Source organism: Geospiza fortis, unplaced genomic scaffold (genome assembly GCF_000277835.1).
Source record: "Geospiza fortis unplaced genomic scaffold, GeoFor_1.0 scaffold112, whole genome shotgun sequence".
In the NCBI taxonomy this organism is placed as follows: Eukaryota; Metazoa; Chordata; class Aves; order Passeriformes; family Thraupidae; genus Geospiza; species Geospiza fortis.
In genome coordinates, this window is record NW_005054298.1 from 12,450,277 (window position 1) to 12,468,723 (window position 18,447).

An 18,447-nucleotide genomic window follows, 5' to 3' on the forward strand; every position below is an offset into this window, starting at 1 on the left:
TGGATCCCTTTTCAAGTCCAAAAAATCCAAGGGAATTTTTACAGCCCCTCAAGTAAAGATTGATTGAGAACATGCTAGAATGTAACAAAAAAGAACACATGCATGATCTAACTCATCACACATTTTAATTACTAATGCTATTAATAAAAACAGGCCTTTTCAAAACAAAATTAAAATCATCTCTCTATTAATCAGCTTAATGCCAGAATTCCAGGAAAAGCAGAAAATTTCATTTTGTGGAAAACAAAAACCAGAAAACTAATACCACAACAACAAAAACCAACTCAAATATTCTGTAAGCTACATAAGACTGGAGCACTTTTTTTTCCTGCAAGTCTCAAGAACACTACTTCTTTATGTGAGGCCCAGCTATACTTCTGTACAGACACAGCAACGTTCAACAACTGATAAAATGTGATTTGGATCAAAGCAGCGCCAAAGCCTGAGTCCACAGCAAGCCCAAAGTAAGGCATCCTGCTGAGGAAGCAGCACAGGGTGCACTTTGACTGAAGCCCGTGGCATCACACCGCAGAGGGATCAGCCCTACAGCCTCCAGGGGGTGGAAAGCCACTGCCCTTCCCCACTCCAGACTTCCAGGGGCAGAAGAGGCTGGAAAAATGAAGCAAACCCAGGGAGTCCCAGGAGACAAGGACGCTGCTGTTCAGGGCTCATTTTACAAGCCTGTGACCTGCCCCCATCTGATACAGCACGATCCTCCTGAAGCAATAAATATTGACCAAGGTTTTAAGAGACATGTGCTGGGGAAAGGGCTGCTTTCACTGGAAAGGAGTCAAGCTGATATTTCCCATATGGTGATATCATTACTAGTGCTTCCGTATGGTGAAGACATTTCCTGCAAAACATCCAAATGAATAGAGAGGAGATAGTTGTGGGGGAAGGGAAGGCCACAGGCCAGCATTCAAACCCTGGTCCTTGGACACAATCTGTCCCAAAAAGACACCTATCCAGCACTCTCCCTTCCCTGAAAAAAGCTGGGTACAAGCACAGCAGGACCTCAAGGACTCACAGAAATTTGCCTTCCACACCAGCCCCTACTCATAAAGTACATTTGGCACTCACTGCTTCCTCCATGTTTTCTACTTACAAGGAAGTTATAAGACAAAAGGACCAAAAAGAGAGATTGAGATCTTCTGAGCTATTGCGGACACTGCCCCCTGCACCCTGATGCAATAGGGAATTTCATGGATCCTCCTGTTTCACACTTACATTTTCTCTTCAGCATCTTTCCCCTGGATTATTCACTCTTGTTTTAAGCCCAAAATTAGAACAAGACATTTTCAATTAACCCAGAGCTGCAGAGATCTTGGCTGCTTTTAAAGAAGACCTTGGACAAGCCCATCACACACTCTCCAAAAGCAGATAAAAGAAATTGATTTTCAGAGCTTTTATCTGCTGCAAGTCTCTAGATCAAATACTTGCAAGAGAATCTTACTTTAATATCTGGAAATTGGCCAAGGTATGTATCCATGGTCAGAAGTGCTTGATCCACCAGCTTCTGATGGAAATCTGTCCACAGGAGATCATTGTTCTGAAAAACAAAAGTAATAAGTTAACTATTAAGAACACAGGGCTCCACACTTCTGCTTTTCTCTGTGAGTGCTACAGCCAACAATCTTGGGCATTCAGAGCTCTTAAGAAACAGTAAGTTCTTTGGAAAACTAATGACAACAGAGATCCTGGCAGAAATGACAAAGCCTGATGCTGCTAATTCTGGTGACCTCTCCAAGGACAAAGTGCCTTTGAAGCCCTATCTTTCCCCTGCAATGTTAAACTCAAATCTGTACAATGGAAGGTGACTGCCAAGCTGGTTTTGCCTCCTTCTCCCAGCAGCTACAAAAAGGGACACCTGACACCACAAGGCACCATTTTCTGTTATTCATTACAATACAGCTTCCTGGAGAATCATGGACAACAGAAAGCTACACTATCAATCTTCAGCCCTCACACCTCCTGCCTCCATAGCTCAATGGAAGCCACAGCCAAGGCTTGGACCCTGAGCTGTGCCCACTTCATCCTTGACCTTAGCTCAGGCACAGCAACTTCGTATCAACACCTTGGATTAGATGAAAATTACCCTCTCTCCTGTTTTTCCACATGAACAAAGGGTTTTGGCTAAAACATTCAGGAAATATTCCCGCTTCGCGCTTTTCATTTAGCAGGAATAATTCTCCTCTCTCACCTGTCTTTTCACAAGCAAAATATAAACCAGGAATTAAAGGGGATGGTGGGAAGCTGGAAATATTCTTGACAGACCCAAAGGGTAGCTACAGTTAGATCTCAGGATTCATGTCCCCTTTGATGTCTCTGGCTCAAATTTTCTAAAGGGTCAGTCTCTCAGAGGCACCACAGTGGCTCACAAAAAAACAAGGCCAACAGAGACTGTGAAGTCAAACCAGCTGCAATACAACTCCATTATTTACTGTAACAGTGCTCCCTAATGCAAAGTTTCCATGTTAATGAAAAAACTGACCTGGAAACGTTCAGATTTTATTTGAGTTACCTGTTTTGAAGTCATTATTTCCTGGACAAGATACAGATGTTATTTCAGGTGAGATTTTCTGCAGGGGAAAGAAGGAGAAGGAAAGACTCCTCCTCCTGGCTCTCCTGTTTACTCCTTCACCACTTCTCCAATGGCACAGACAGCTGCAGATAAGCCCAGTCCTGCAGCCTCATGGCAAATGAATCCAGAGAGCTGAACTGCCGCAGCTGCTGCTCAGCAGAACAGCTGAGCAAGAGAGCAGAGGCTGCTGCCTCCAGCTGGACCCACCCCAGGCACGGGCCAAGGGGACCCAAGCTGCCAAATGCCAGGCTGTGCCCTGAGCTCCGCAGAAAACACCTGGGCAAGCTGCACAGGCATCACCTCGCCAAGGGATGACAACACCAGCAGTGAGGGGTGACACATGGCTCAGCCAAACAAGGGAGCAACTGGAACAAGGCAGCTGGTGGTACAACCATGAGGGGTTGTGGCAGCTACACAACTGGCTGCTCTGAGAGCTTTAGCCAAAGTTTTATCTGCCCCTTTCTCTTACACAGAACATAGGCAGTACACCCAGCTGGCCCTGCTGAGTTTCTCTTGGAATCCTCTGTCCCCATTTAGCCACTCTGGGGGAAACAAACAGCCTCTGGGTATAAGTGTACAGTTCTGTGTCATGTACAAGCATTTGGCAACAAACTCCTACAAAAATACAGGGCACATCCTTCCAGCCTTCATTTCTTCACAGTGCTGAGTTTGTCTCCAATTCTTCTGCAAAGTCATATGCCTGAAGAAACGTGGTGCACAGACACGGCTTCCAAAGCTCTTCTCTGCTGACAGAGCAAGTCTGGACATCCCCACATCCTGGACAAAGTCTTACCTCTGCTATTTTATTTGTGTCATCTCTCCCAGGCCAATCTGGCTCATAAACTTCCTGCAAACACTCTGTCAGCTTCTTGGAGGCCTCGTGCATAGCTAGGAAAGAAGAGGGAACTGTTCAGACAAAGAAGAAAATAATGTGTTCCTCACAGTTTAACCCTTGCTCTGAGGAACAGAGGCACAGGAGCATCACAAGAGATGCTGAGCTCTTCCTTACTAAACGTCTGACCCTTGATGACACGGAGATGGAAGGTAAGCAGAGGGAGAAAGGAACCAAGGGTGCAGCTGCATCAAGCCCTTTGTGTCCTCCTCCCCTAGAAGAACATGTGGAGGTCCATCTGCTAAGACATCACCACATGTTTGGCACCAAAGCACAACCCCGTTCCCAGCTGGTCCCAAAGGATTCTGAAAGATTCCTCCCCTAACAAAGCTGCAACTCATGCCTGGGGAAACAGCAGGGAGGGGAAGGCTGCAGAAACCTCACTGGGAGGCAAGCACTGGAGGGGAACAAACCTCAGCTGGTGCAGACCTTACCTTTGACAGAAGCCAAGTAAGTCCGGAGGTCCTTCTGCAGCCTCGTGCCTTCGGACTGCCAACGTAAGGAGATCACCAGTTATTCTCTCAGCTAAGGAGAGACTGTAAGAAGCACTCAAGCATTTCTAACTAAAGAAAACTGGTCTTGCAGACAGGCTACACACTAGTCCTGTGATCACATTAAACTTCAAGCCATCACGTTTTTTGTATTTTTCTGCTCTGTGTTCTAGGAACTTCTAGGACTTTTGCAGCAAATGTAATCATAACTCCTCTCCTCTTGTACTCTCTTTGGGTCAGTTCCCAATGCTTCCCCAGACCAGAAGACTTTATTTGTAAAACTGGCCAGCTTTTTCCAATCCCTCATTTCCTTTGCTGATGGCAGTAGGAAAAGAACAAATGTGAACTCATCCAGAACTTTCGAGGCATGGAAAACAATTTGGGCCATGCTGCTGGGAGCAGATGGATTTCTCACAAAGCTATGCTATCACTGCCACTTCCAACAGCTGGGCAGATTTAGCCTCTGCTTAGAGAGCACAGCTGCACTGGGAGCACAAAGGATCTCAGCATGAGCTCAGTTGAGACAAGAGGTGCCTGAGTGGTGGGAGAGCTGATGGGAAACATCTGCTTTTGAAGTCAGTAGCTCCAAGGCAGCTGTTGAAGATGTCCTGTGAGCTCCCAGTCTCTGGAGTTGGCTTCAGCTGTCAAAATTCATTATGCTGGGGTGCCCCCTCAATGGGGCACAAACTGGGAAGGAGGAAAATGACAGCAGGCTGTGAGGTGCAGTGGTCTCTTTTCTGCATTCTTGTTTTGCAGAAGATATACAAAGTCCCACCAATGGATACATTATCATCCTGCAGCTGTATAATTTTTAAGAATTACTAAATTTAAACTCACAATTTGGAGGTTATCAAAAACTATCAGCAGGGAAAGTCCTCTGCAGAACTTGCCCACTGCAATGTCTGGAGCAGTAACATTCAAAACTGTAGCATCTAAAATCAGAAGCCACTTCTAAAATTGTGTCCATGCTTGCCCTAATCCTGCCACAGCAGCAAATGACACAAGCCAAACTCAGAACTCTTCAAGTCTCAATACCCAGTTCCAAAGTCATGGAGACAAAAGTATCCTCTGAGCAGAAAACCAGCAGCACAATTAAATGTCTAGTCAATATTTTTAGATAGATCACCTGAAAAACCTACAAGGCAGGGCTGAAAACTGGAGCATGCAATTGCAGCACTGCAGAACCAGCCTTCTGTGCTCTCCAGGCATCCTCACCAGTGGTGCTGCATCCTGCAGCTGGAATGCTCTCAGTCACCTCTTGCTGATGTTTAAAACTCAGCTGTGCACATTTGACATCTGAGGGGGCAGGAGGTAATGTCCTGTTCCAGATTAGATTAATGTAAGGCTGGAAGAGCAGACTGTGTAATTACAGGGAGGGGAGGCACTGAAACAACAGCTCCAGGTAAGCCCCCTCTCAGTAAAACTTTAGGACAGAACGCGAACAACTGGTGGGAAGCTCCACCCTGGGGTACCACAGGGAGGCTGTTAAGCTTGTTTTGCCACATAGGGCTGAAATGGAAACTGCTGGGTGTGAAGGGTTCTTGTCAGGGAAGAAACCCTCTCTCTGAGCTACTGACCGCAATGGGAACCTACTCTGTGACAGCAAAGGTCCCCAGTGCCTGCCCTGCAGCAGGGGCTGTGCCCACCACAGCGTGGTGCAGGCAGAGGTGGCTGCAGCCCATGCCAGCAGCAGCTTCCCTCTCGTATGCTCGGTGTGAAAGGTGTAAACCAGCCCAGAACTTCCACACAAGGGGCAGCTCATGAAGCTTATCAAAACCCAGCAGCTCTGCCAGGCAGAAACAGACCTGGTGCCAGGTGTAAGAGCTGCCACCAGCCTCAGTGTCGCTCCAGTGAGTACTTCAGCACAGGGCAAGAGAAGCCAAAGCCTGGCACACCTCAGGCAGGGGCTGAGTTGCACCTTTACAGGAGGACCCTTGCTCCCAGGTCAGCATCTGGGACAGATCCTCGTGCCAGGGACTGAACACAAGTGACGCTGGGAAAGGGAAGGAGGAGGAAACCTTCAAATGGCCATTTGGGAAGGTTAACAGCCAAAGAATCTCCATGAGGGAGTAGTGAGGGGCAGTTCTGCTGCTTGTCAAGCCTTCAGGAGACACAGGCAAGCCCTGCACCTGCATGGCTGTGTCCAGCTCTTTTGCCACAAAGCAAATCCATCTGAGCCGAAATGTTCATACCATTCAGGGACCTCAGAGTGGTGCTCTTAAATGAACCTGATGGACAGAGAGTTAGGAAGTGCAATGCCCTCCCTTATGTCCACTCAGCCACTATTTGAGAGAACCACAAACACCTTGGTTGAAAATGATTAAGTCATTTTTTAGACCCGCACTCCATTCCTCAACAGACCACACACAGAAACATGTGGCAAAGTGGTCCAGCACAGTCATTAGAGTCAGAGGAGCCTCTAATCAGCCAGTGAACAAGGTCACTGCCTGCTCACACCCTGGCCAGCTCCACAAGAGAGCAGCGCTGTTCTGTCACCAGCCTGCAGCAAAAGGTCAGCTTTCCTCCAGACTTCCACTCCCCACTGGAGCAGAGTTTGCAATGAAAGGTCACAGGAATCTCAAAGATAACTATACTACACACACCTTATACATATAAAAATATAAAGAAGTATGTATATATGTATATAAGGCAGATTTTTTTATTCTCCTAGCCATCAGCTCTGGATATCCTAAGAATCCAGCTAACTCACACTCATAGTTTGCCCTGTAAAACAGGCATTGTCTGCATTTATTTTAGTAATAGGGAAACTGAAGGTCTAAGCAAAACCAGCAGACCCCAAGCAGCAAATGCAGAGCAGCCCCCAGCTTCTTTCATTAATTATTTGGGGAATTTAGTTCACAGTCTGCTCCACAAAACAGGAAAAAGAATTCAGATGTAAGGGATACAAGAGGCAGTGCTTCTTAACAGGCTCCTCACTGGAACTCATGGCTTTGGAAACTGAAAAAGCCATCCCAGAGAGTCACATCTAGAAATGTAGATTTGAGGTTTTTGTATTTCTCATTTATAAAGGTTATTTCTTAATTGATTAAAAATTATACCAAAAAAGTCACATCTGGTAATGTGATGTTGTCAGAAAGCACTCAAAATGTATTCTGCTGTGTGTGTACAAGAGAGTATCATCGCTGGACATGCTGCAGGCATGCTGCATGAACTTCTGGAGCAATAGCTGCTATTGCTGCCAAGAGAAGGAGCATTAGTGTCCAGGAATCTGCAATCAGCTCTGGTTACACATAAGTCAAAGCCAGACTGAAGGATTTTCATTACATTCAGCTGTGGCAAATCCCTGCTCAGCTGGTTTTGCGACACAACCACATCTGCTGGGTCTCAACAGACACGATGCAGCTGCCACTAACAGCTCTAGAAAAAAGGTCCTAAATGTGTCAAGCCACAAAAGAGTAACATTTATTCAGCACCACCTGAGCTTAGCTGTGGCACACATTTCCTGCCACAAAACAGAAGCAATGCTTCCCCCATCAACAAGCACCAGCAAAATCCACAAGGTAACTGGTGTTTTCCCTTCTGGGAGGCTGAAGGCTCTAGATAAAAAATAAAACAGACCCAGCTGAAGATTGAAACCTACTGCTGTGGAAGTAGGAGGGTGGGGGAAAATTGCTGCACTGTTAAAATATTTCTGTGCCTTAAAATATTGGGGATGAGGCAGACACACAGAAGAATAATGACTCAGGCCTGACACAGTGATTGTGCAAGCATGGGGAGGAAGTCAGATTTAGGTCTTAGCCATGGAAGGATGTTCCCTTTTCACCATTTGCTTTCTTTGTCTCTTCTGCCCTACACTGTGCTTGGGAAACTGAAACTGCCTTGTTCCATTTTATTTTTTTATTTCTAATCTGTTTCCCAACCTATCCCTCGTTCAGGGACACAATGTTGCTCTTATATCTCTGCTTCCAGCAGAGCAGCAAAAATTACATTACAAAGCAGCTGCTAACTGAAGAAAGTGTTCTGCTCAAGCTATTTCTTTTTCTAAAACTGGGTCTAGAACAAGCATTATTTTTACTGATCTCTTCATTATTTTTACTGATCTCTTCACTCTCGTGATCAGCGACAGGACTGAGGAAACAGGATGAAGCTGAGGAGGGGAGATTTAGGTTGGGTATCAAGAAAAAGTTTTTCACCCTGAGGGTGGTTGGGCACTGGGACAGGCTCCTCAGGGAAGTGTTCACAGCACCAAGCCTGACAGAGCTCAGGAAGCCTCTGGACAATGCTCTTGGCACATGGTGTGACTCTTGGGGTGTCCTGCACAGGGACTCGGACTCATGATCCTGATGGACCTCAGCACGCTCTATGATTCTCCCATTGATTCCATGAAAGGGATCCTGGAAGTCACAATGTCATTTCTTGTAAGTGAGAAGGTATGAGTTATGGGTCACTTCAACAGGCCTGTGTCATTCTTTAATTTAATGGCCTTTAATTACATTGCAGCAGATGACTGGAGGCTAACACTGAAACCCAGGGTGCTATTACATATTGACAATTATCTTACCAGCTGTTTGTTGAAGTTTTGCACACACTGTTCAAACTGCTCATCTTTCGTTTCATCTGCTTTACCAAGCTTCTGAAGGACCTGCAGAGAGAGAGGAGAAAGGAGACTTTAAACACAGATATAAAAAGCAGAGAAAGAAACAGTTGCATGTTTTTGGTCCTGAGGCCAAAGTTTAAAAATCACCCTTATTCTTCTGCTCAAGATTTTCAGAATATTTTTCCACACAGTCATAGTTTGAAAACAGATTTACAGATGAGTCAGGAAGAACTCAGACCCCTTACATTCTGCTGTACTACAGAGCATGGCTGAGGCTTCTCTTTCACTGATCTAATGTTGTTTTGCAGACAAGGCAACAGCAATCCAGTTATCTCCTGAACCAGCAAGACACAAACCACATCCCTAATATGCCTTTTGTTGTACAGTTACATTTTTCCTGATTTAACACTGTTTTTGGAGACGAGGCAACAGCAATCCAGTTGTCTCCTGAACCAGCTAGACACAAACCACATCCTAATATGCCTTTTGTTGTGCAGTTACATTTTTCCTGATTTAACACTGGTGTCCAGTCCAGACAGGGTGGGGTTCTGCTCCCAGAACAGCTGGATTGGCCTCAAACACAGAGAGCTGTGCAGGGATCTCAGGGAGGGAGGGTGGCTGGAGCAGTGAAAGTCCCACCTTCTTTCCACCTTTTCTCACTCTGCACATGCTTGGCAAGGGCTGGCTGCTGAGAGCCACTGGGCACCTTATACCACTAATCTGTGACACCCAGGCCAAGTGTCACTTCTGAGAGTGTCAGCAGCCACCTCCCTGCACAGCACAGCTCCCCACAGCCTGTAAGAAATCCTTATCAGACTACTTCTCTTATCACCCTTCTCTCTTAGTTCCCTCTCCGTGCAGCTAAGTGGATTGCTCCCAGGCTTAGAACAAAGCAGCATTTCATGTTCTGGGCTGGCAGGTACATTCATCACAAGAGGTCTGGGCAAACCTGTGGAGGAGGGCAGCAGCTATTTGCCATGCCCCAAGCAACTCCAGCTGCAGGGAGACCGGGCTATACCCTGCAATTGGTTAAGGCTGATTATATCACCTCTCTGAATCAAAACTAAAACCTAACCATGCCAAAAAAAAAAAAAAAGGCAAAAAAAGCCTTGTCTCACAGGGACAGTGAAACCAGAGAAAAGCCCACCCAGCCCTCAGCCACAGGAGGTTTTGGTGAGCCACAGCTGAGCTAGAAAGGGAGCACCTCAACAAAAGAGGCAGCCCTGTGTGGAAAGGACACAAGTGCCCAAGAGGCAGAAAGCACTGGAAAGCTGGAGTGCCCCTTGCTCTGCTGAGCACAGCAGAACAGCCCTTTACCCACAGACCCCAGCTGTAAGTTCAGCCCCTTTTGGGGAAAAGGGGATTAAGGCAAAAAAAAGCAGGTCCCTGTTACTGACACCAGGTCTTCATGCAGACCATTAGTAACTGTGCCCAGACTGAGGGACTGCCAGAGAGCCATGACAGCCACCCAAACCAGTTTCCTCCAGCTGCCTTTGCTACTCATGGATCTTCTCAGAGAACACAGAGAGAATTTTTCCCCTGCAACGCAGAGATCAGTCTTTCATGATTAGTCCCCAAAATGCAATTGAAAAGGATCATGCAACAGGATGTAGAATAGAATATTTTCAATTTGAAGTGACCTACAATAACAATTTAGTCCAACTGGCCATGCACCTACTGGCCCATTCTCATGGGTTTTTTATACTGTTGAAGTGGAGAACACCTGTTATGCCTATTTGGCTAATCTCAGTTTCTCTCTCCCCAATACATGAATGGATATTCCCATCTCACCCCTGACCACAGTAACTGACTATAGTGGAAGATGTGATAAATCAGTGCAGCCATTCAGCATCCAGCTCCTAAATCCCTTTATTTCAGCTGGGATTAAATGTCTAGGAGGGAATCACTGTTTCTCATCCTCCCTCTGTTCAACTGCTTGTCTTCACCTCCAGAAATTGCTGAGATATTCCAGTGTCAGCAAAAGGAGGGAAAAGGACACACAGACAGAGTGCCCTCTTTGTCACCAAGAGCTGAATCAAGGACCACCAGAATTTTGAGTACAACTTTCTACAGCTCAAATGCCAGCAACAAACACTGCAGCCACAAATGCCTAAGGTGCTTGGTAAATCTGTCTACACAGCAGGATATAGACAGCATGAATATTCCCTTCTTCCTCACAAACCCATGGCATGTAAGAGCTTGCTGGAGAGAGAAGAGGCAACGTTGTTTGTACTGGCAGAGTCCTGTACACCAGACACCGGTGTCTCCTGTGCCCACCCACTCTAGCAAAGGGGAGCACATCCCACAGCAGCTCTGCTGCTGAGCTTACATCTTCCTCTGCCATGTCAGCAGGACAAGGATTCAGTATGGCCTCATCTTTCTCATCGAGTGGTATGGGCAACCTCCTCCAGATATTGCTCAGCTGCACTCCCCTAGGCTGGCAGATCTATGGAGCAGGGGTTTCCCACCTGCTGGATGACTTTCTAAGTGTCCAAAGAGCAGGCACACCAATAGCACCCATCACTGATAACAATAAAGTATGCAAGACGTAAATTCCAAAGATGAATTCCATCACTGATGCAAGACGTAAATTCCAAAGATGAATTACGTTCTCCCTCAAAGTGCAGATCAATAGAATTACTGGAGATACAAAGGAAATTTTTACAAAGGGCAATGTCTGTCTGGCTATTCAAAAGATGTGATGCTTTCAGGCCTGGAGGGGAGGGAAGGAGAGCATTTAACTGGGAGGAATCTGGAGTATGTCACCAGGGTCAAAGACTCAGAACAGCCTCAGTGCTTCCTGCTGTAAAACACTGAGCAGCACTCACAGACTATTCATTATGGAGCCACATGCCTGCTCCCATCATATCCAAGGAGTTAATTTCCAGTTCTACAACCCCTTGGGGAACATGCACACTTAGTCTGGGATCATCTGGCCAGCTGGGAAAATCTTGTTCCACTGTGCTGAGGTACTCTGCACAATTCCTGTAAAAGACTGGGCACTGCAAAGAGCTCTAACTCCCAGCCTATCTCTAAGGAAAAAGCTCCTGCTGTAACAGGAAAGCTCAGGTGAGGAGCAGCTCTGAATGAGAGAGGAAGAAGAAACCCTGTGTGATTCCACAGTGGTGACAAGGGATGGGTGAAACAGATGACTTGGGGATGCCTGCAGAGAAATAAAGCAAGGAAAACAAAATCAGGTACAAGAGAGAGCCTGTGAGAAATGAATCCCTGGCTACATAAAAAAAAAACCCTTTCTTGCTTCCTACACTACTCCCTATGTGGTAGATGAAGGCTTGTGCCCCATGTCTGCTGGCCCTATGGGCAAGCCCCAGCCATCCAATGACCCCTTTTTTCACCTGCTATGGTGCAGCAGAGAGACAACAGCCCTGGCCTGCAGCAGGACAGTGATTATCTCCTCATAATGCTCTCCCTCATAGGCACACCTGCCCCACATGAGCAGCCCAGAGGTCAAACCCCAAGTCATCTGAGCAGCACAGAGATGGCGCCTCAACGCTGGCCCTCCAGCCTACTCCCAGCTCCCCCACCAAACAGCTGTGCTGGCAAGTCACACTAACAAATCCCTCTGGACTCCCTGAACCAGGCAGGGATGGAGCAGCTGGCCCAGGGCGTGCTGCTGGCTGCAGACATGTCTGTGCTCACTGCTAATAACCCCTGAGCTCACAGGACAACTCCCCTCCCCAGGCTGGCACTGCCGTCATAGGTCAGGCTATTCCGGGTGAGCCGCGGCCGCTCCCTCCCTTCCCCTGCCACAGGTTGTAATCCTCCAGCTCACTGCAAAGCCAGATAAAGTTGGGATGGAAACTTCAGGCTCTTTGAGAGCTATTAATGGAGCAGATTTACCAGGGTAGGAGACAGGACTCCACCGCAGCTCCCAGATCTCAGGGCAGATCAGAGATGGTGTGATGTGTCAGCTGCTGTCTGGCGCAAACCACACCAGAAGCAGACATGGATCTGGCATTTCAGAGATTAAGCAGCAACCATGGCTTGGCTCCTTGGTCTGCCCTTGACCTCAGGAGTCCTGGCCCTGCATAAAGATAGGGACCATTGCAAGATGGTGCAAGATAGGGTGAAGGAGGGAATACTTTGTCTGAATCCCACAGAACACCTTGCAAAATGGATTTCAGAGGAGGCTCTAGTGTTGCTATGGGTTTCAGTCTTGATTTACTATGGCAGTAATATATTGATTTACTATGATTTATTGATTTACAGTGGCACAGACCAGCTACTGTAGAATGTCCAAAGAGAGCCAATCTCCAAATTCCACCCATGGAGCCTCAGTTTTTCCTGCATTTGAATAAACACAATAAGCAAAACAAGGAAACTCAAGAGTTCAACTGAAGTTTTAAAAGCAGTTTAAGAACCTAGAAGGCAAGATGCTATTAACAAATCAGTAAATAATCACATTCCTCTCATATCACACGTGTTTGTGATCTGCTGTTGTGGACAGAACCATCTGCAGTAAATTCAGAATTGCTACACTTTGAGAAGTAACACAGAAGAAGTGAAAGGAAAATATGAAAACCCTCACACCAGAGGTGTGGCGTTTGCTAGCAATGGTCAGAGAAGTCAAGGCATGAAATAGCCTTTGAAAACAGCAGCTGTTCCTGGCAAATTTGAACATTTGCTTTGGGCTATCCAAGTCGCAGGTTCTCCCCAAAGACCATTAGATTCACACAATGACTGATCATTACCTAAATACCACAACTTTTGTACAACTCAAAAGAAAGCACCTTATCTGGCTGCAGTTTACCCTTTTTTTCCCAGGTCTGTAGGGGTGGAAGCATTCCTGAAGGGCAAGCCCCACTCTGATCAGCACAGGGTATCCAGCACTCTGCTTCAAGCACTGGGTGAGAAGGGAATGGAGATCTGGACATCAGCCCTGTGACCACCAGATTCTGACACAGAGCAGCAATCCCCAGTAAGGACAAACACTTGCTGGCAGTGCAGCAGCTGTCAGCACCAAGCAGCAGTATCAGCCCAACTAAAGTGCAATTCTGCTTTGCTCAAAAAAGCAACTGAAACCACATTTATGCTTTCTAATAAAGAAATATATGCCAGCTGCTTAATGCAGCCACAATCCTCAGTCAGCACTTTCCCTCACTCCCTTTTGAAATATGAATGCCACAACACAACAAAAGCCCTGAAACCCCAAATATTCTCAACACACCCCCATGAAGACTCATTATATGAGCCAATAACCTCGTAAAAGTCTACTTTGAATGGCATATGGGTCACCCAGGCCAAATACCAGTTTAGGGAGTGCAAGTGATAAGCAGGAAGACAATAAAATAAATGCATTTATTTTGTGGATCTCAAACAAAGCTAAATCTGGCTATGAAACATATGCATTTAGAGTGGTCCAGCCCTGATGAAGGGGAAGTCATTAAGCTCACAGCCAGGGAACTTCAGCCCTAAGTCCACATCTTACTCCCCCCAGAGCATCAGAGAGGGGCAGCACTTACTGACATGGCCCCACTGCCCCTAAATCACTCCATGTCCTGACCTCCCCACCCCTTATCAAAAACACCTCTGACTGTTGCTGTGTCTGCCAACTCTAGTGCATAATCTCCAAGTACCAAATGGGCACTGAGCCAGTAACTACTGTGACTAATTTTGAATTGCAATAAATTGGCATGTGTCAATGGGTCAACCAGCAACAGAACAAACAGACCTTTGATGTCAGGCTGCTGCCTGTTATCCCATGGAAGACATTCTACTCAGAACAGGAGGAGAAGAAAATAGTGTCTAAGTCAGATGGAAAGCACAAAGCCATGTAACTTAATAAGGTACAAAAAGGAAGTTTCATAAGCTTTTTTAAGCCTCCTTTCTTCTGTGCCCAGATACAATGTGACTTGTTCACTGAAGTAGACTTGTGCTCATGGAATACTTGGGTTATTGCATTCAGATTTGGGCTGAAAAGCATGAGCAGCAGTGGGAATCTGCTCCCCCTCCAGCCCTCCCCAGGAGAAGGGCACGTCCTCCTGCCCTCCATGCCTGACTCCAGGCTGGTTTTGGGGACAGCCTGGCTTTCCTCATGCAAGCCTCACACAATCAAGTCTTTCTTTCAAACAACTGGACAAAAGAAGATGGGGGTGGAGAGGAAGAAACTCCAAACATATTAATGCTTAATTTTAAATTGAGGAAATTATTCCCATAGCCGAGCAATCACCAAGGCCCTTGGATCACCGGAAGATGGGAAAGGGCAATGTCAAACTTGGCACAGACAGAGCAGTTCTTGTTTGCTTCTTACTTGCTAACAAGGTTCAATAGATCCCACAAAGACAAGACATTGCCTCTGCTACAGGGCTAAGTGTTGGGAAATAAGGTTCCAATACTGCATTTTGTTAGCAACTTCCTGAATGACCTGGAAAAGCCATGTCTAATGTCACACTCATCCAGCTGTAAGGAGGAGTGTTTGGTCAGCATGTCACAGAGTCACCAAATTTATCTCTGGCATTTCCAGCTGGTAAATGGGAAAGAGGAAGAGAGAGATGAGATGACCAGTTTTCAGTGTTTAGCTCAAGGCACGCTGAGTTTGATTTTCACAGGTGTCCCTATAGTTAAACTACATGAGAATTTGCATGCTTAGAGCCATATTGTAAAACAGAAATTACTAAAAAGACAATTTTCTGTACACATCCCCCAAAAATATGTTGCTAGTGGGGAATTTAAATCATTAGGATAGATTGTGTGAAAGTCCTATGCTAATGGAAGACTTTAAGGCAAGCATCTCAAGTGTGATTTAAGCCAGATTGATTCCACTCTACAAAGCGGTCAGACCATGTAAGGCCCTTCCAAAGCTATTCTTTCCCAAATCCAGAAGATGACAACTTCAACAAAGGTCAATCACTCCATCTCCAAAGAAATCGATCAAAAAGATCTCATTCATTTCTCCATATGATACAAAGTGTGTGACTAGATGCTAACAAGTGTGACTGGATACTAACAACATGGCACAGCCAAAGAGACAGCCTGTATGTGTCAAAGAACCATCATCTTCCCTAAATAGCACTATATTAAAAAATTTCTGTAGGAGTCAGTCATACTGCACTGCCTTGAAGGCTCATCTCAAGTATTTGCCTCTGACAGCTGTTAAACAGCAGCCTCACCATGACCTGCATCTTCAGGACACATCTCTCAAGTTTAACATGACTCAGTGTGGTCATATTGCCATGCCTTTCATGCTTCATCCTTCTCTCTCACTCTGTAGTCAATATAGGAAAAAAAAAAAAAACAAGTTCCAGTTTTCTCACTCAGAATTATTTCCTGGAAAACCTGCTTCCTCATAAAGGGCTCAAGAGAAAGTTCATGGCAACAATTTTCACCAGGCTGAAGTCAGCATCCTAAAATACACAGGACATCGAGTGTCCTAAGACCATAGGTGACCACAATGAGAAGAATCGGGTCTAACCCCAGCTTTTGGACACTTCTCCCACAACTACCTCCGTGGGTTTAGTGGATCTCAGGCTCTTCCTGCACCTGGAGCTCAAGACGCTGTCCTCCATGCTATTGTTGGAGAACTCCTGACCTGCCTGGCTGGTCAAAATTACTATATCCACAGGTAGAACCCAGTGCCAAAGATAAAAAGCCCTCTTGGACATGGGGCCAGAATCCCAGTTAATCTTCTGCCCTAGGAAAAAGGCTAGGATGATTTTCATTTCCCTGCTTACCTCTTCTTCTCTTTCTACTGCTCTCAGAATCTGCAATATCACCTGCTGACCCCACTCTCTGTCTCAGCAAGACCAACATCCCTGAGGACCCACATTAAAAGCATCTTTTTTTTTGGACTAGAACCTACAACAGCTTCTCCCCAGGCCATTCCCACTCTACTGACAATACTCAGTTTTTCCCGAAGCAGGTACCAAACACTTTGTTTTCAACCTCTGGGCTGTGATCAAATCACTTACCTAAAATGGGCTTTGACATTTCCCTGCCTTAATGCCACTCCCACTCTGGGAAGCCTTGGCTATCTCCTAACACTGTCTCTAACCTTACAATGGTTTAAAAAAACGTTCATAGTCCTTTGCATTATTGCAAGGTTCACTGCTACTTCCCACAGAACTGGGCTAAGTATCTCAGTGGGATGGGTTGAGCCTTGACTTCCCAGAACACAGCAGTGGGACTTGCGCAGGTCAGAACTCTAAACCAAAAGGCACAGTAAGTTCTGTACCCCTAATCTGTGCTGATTCTAGTCTCATACAGACTCATTAAGGAAAAAGATAAAGATGACATTCAAGTGTACACAAAGCCCAGGGGCTCAGTCAATTTTTTGCGGCATCAGCTTTGGCAAAAAGCCTACAAATAACCAGCTCTTTGAAGAAATGGGCAAGCTGTACCCTGCACTCCTTTGCTTTTACTTCAGATAAGCACTTTCAGTGGGAAAAAAAATTGTTCATATTTCTCTTGAATGGCTCCAGTTGAGTTTTAAAGCAAAAAACAACAACAAAACAAACAAAAAAGTACAAACTTAAAACCAAAACCACAAACTCAAGAGCTCCCCAAAATCACAGATATATTTAAAAGCTCCACCCCAAGCTCATTATTCCATCTAAAGTGTTAATTGAAGTAATTTTTTAAAAAAAGAAAAGAAAAAAGCCACAAATAGAATTGCTCCCTTAACAGTAGTATGTCTTGCATTTTTTATTAGCTGTCCTAGGAAAAGTTTAAAATCTGCTTGCAAGGATTTTTAAAACTGGCAGTGTAGAAGCCTTCTTTTATTCAAGACCCTAAAGTAACACCATCTCAGCAGTCAATTGTGAAAAGACATTTCTGAACAAATTAGCAGGTTTAAGTCATATGATCAGTCCCCAGATGTTCCTCCATCTAAGAACAGGTTGCCAAGCACAAGCTCTCTCCTTCCAGCAACAACTTCTGTGAGCACATCTGCATCAAGCAGATTTGCTCTGTTAGATGGACCCTGAACTTAGAGATCTCTAGAAGGAAGATAGCGTGAAGAGACTAAGTCAAGACCTCCTGGTTGGTCTGGCAGCAAATGCTTTAATCTCTGCAAAGGGCAGATCCAGAATGCTTTAGTTTTCTCCCAAGAGCACAGATCAAGGTGAAGGTCATTCACCACACCTGTATCAGGTACAATACAAATGACATTTCTTGATTGCACCATCTGGAGAGAAGAGGGTCCTTCCACATTTAACTGCCTACATCAGGTATGGATTTCCCAGCAGAGTGAAAGGAGATGCTGTCCCCATGCTACCAGTCACGTATGTTCCCACAGCAGGCAATGGCATGTGGAGTTCAGCTGCCCCTCTTCCCAAAGGATCACAGCTATGTCCTCAACATAGAGCTGTGCAGACTTCTCAAGTGTCTTTTTCTTTCATGGAAGAAGATATCAAGAGCTGCTGAGAGAGTCCAGCTCAGCTGACCTTAGCACAGGGCAGCAAGGGTGCTGAGGTTCTGTCACCAGCACCAAGACAGCAGGGACTGCTGAGTGTCTGCATCTTCAGAGTTTGGCACATGAAGCCAGAGTGGAAGAGGCACTTCAGGGTGCTTTTGCCTTTTTTGTTTTGCTGTTTTCTAAAGAGAGAGGGCTCCTTCATATGCTAAAGCAGCAGCAATTGTTTGCTAAATCCTTAAACACATGGGAAAGCATATTGTGCTCATAGTTATCAACTCAGTCACTTCTGTCCTTCACAGTCTGCAGTTCTCAGATATCCAGATCTGGTTCAAGCTCAGCAGCTTTTATTTTTGACAGCAGTCTCAGAGCTCAGTTACCAGCCTTGGACAAGATGGCTCTGCTCAGCTTCATGCTGGAAGGGTGTCGACAGATGCTGAATATATTATGAACAAGTGGACATGAACTGTCACTCCCTAAGGAGTAGAAAATGCCACACTGAGGAAATTTGGTCACTATAAATCAATTTGAGGGGGGTCTGTTAAAAGATCTTCA

General features: G+C 45.7%; 1 protein-coding gene across 1 annotated transcript in view; it reads right to left on the bottom strand.

Annotated features, from left to right (window-relative positions):
• Positions 1–8,573, bottom strand: part of BIN1 (bridging integrator 1) — a 53,355-nt gene extending 44,782 nt beyond the window's left edge. The window contains exons 1-4 of the mRNA XM_031056016.1: positions 8,487–8,573; positions 3,908–3,962; positions 3,375–3,469; positions 1,454–1,549 (exon numbers count right to left, since the gene is read on the bottom strand). Of these exons, the coding sequence (XP_030911876.1) occupies positions 1,454–1,549; positions 3,375–3,467 (189 nt within the window). The 5' untranslated portion in view covers positions 3,468–3,469; positions 3,908–3,962; positions 8,487–8,573. The remainder of the gene's footprint in view (positions 1–1,453; positions 1,550–3,374; positions 3,470–3,907; positions 3,963–8,486) is intronic.
• Positions 8,574–18,447: the final 9,874 nt, after the last annotated feature.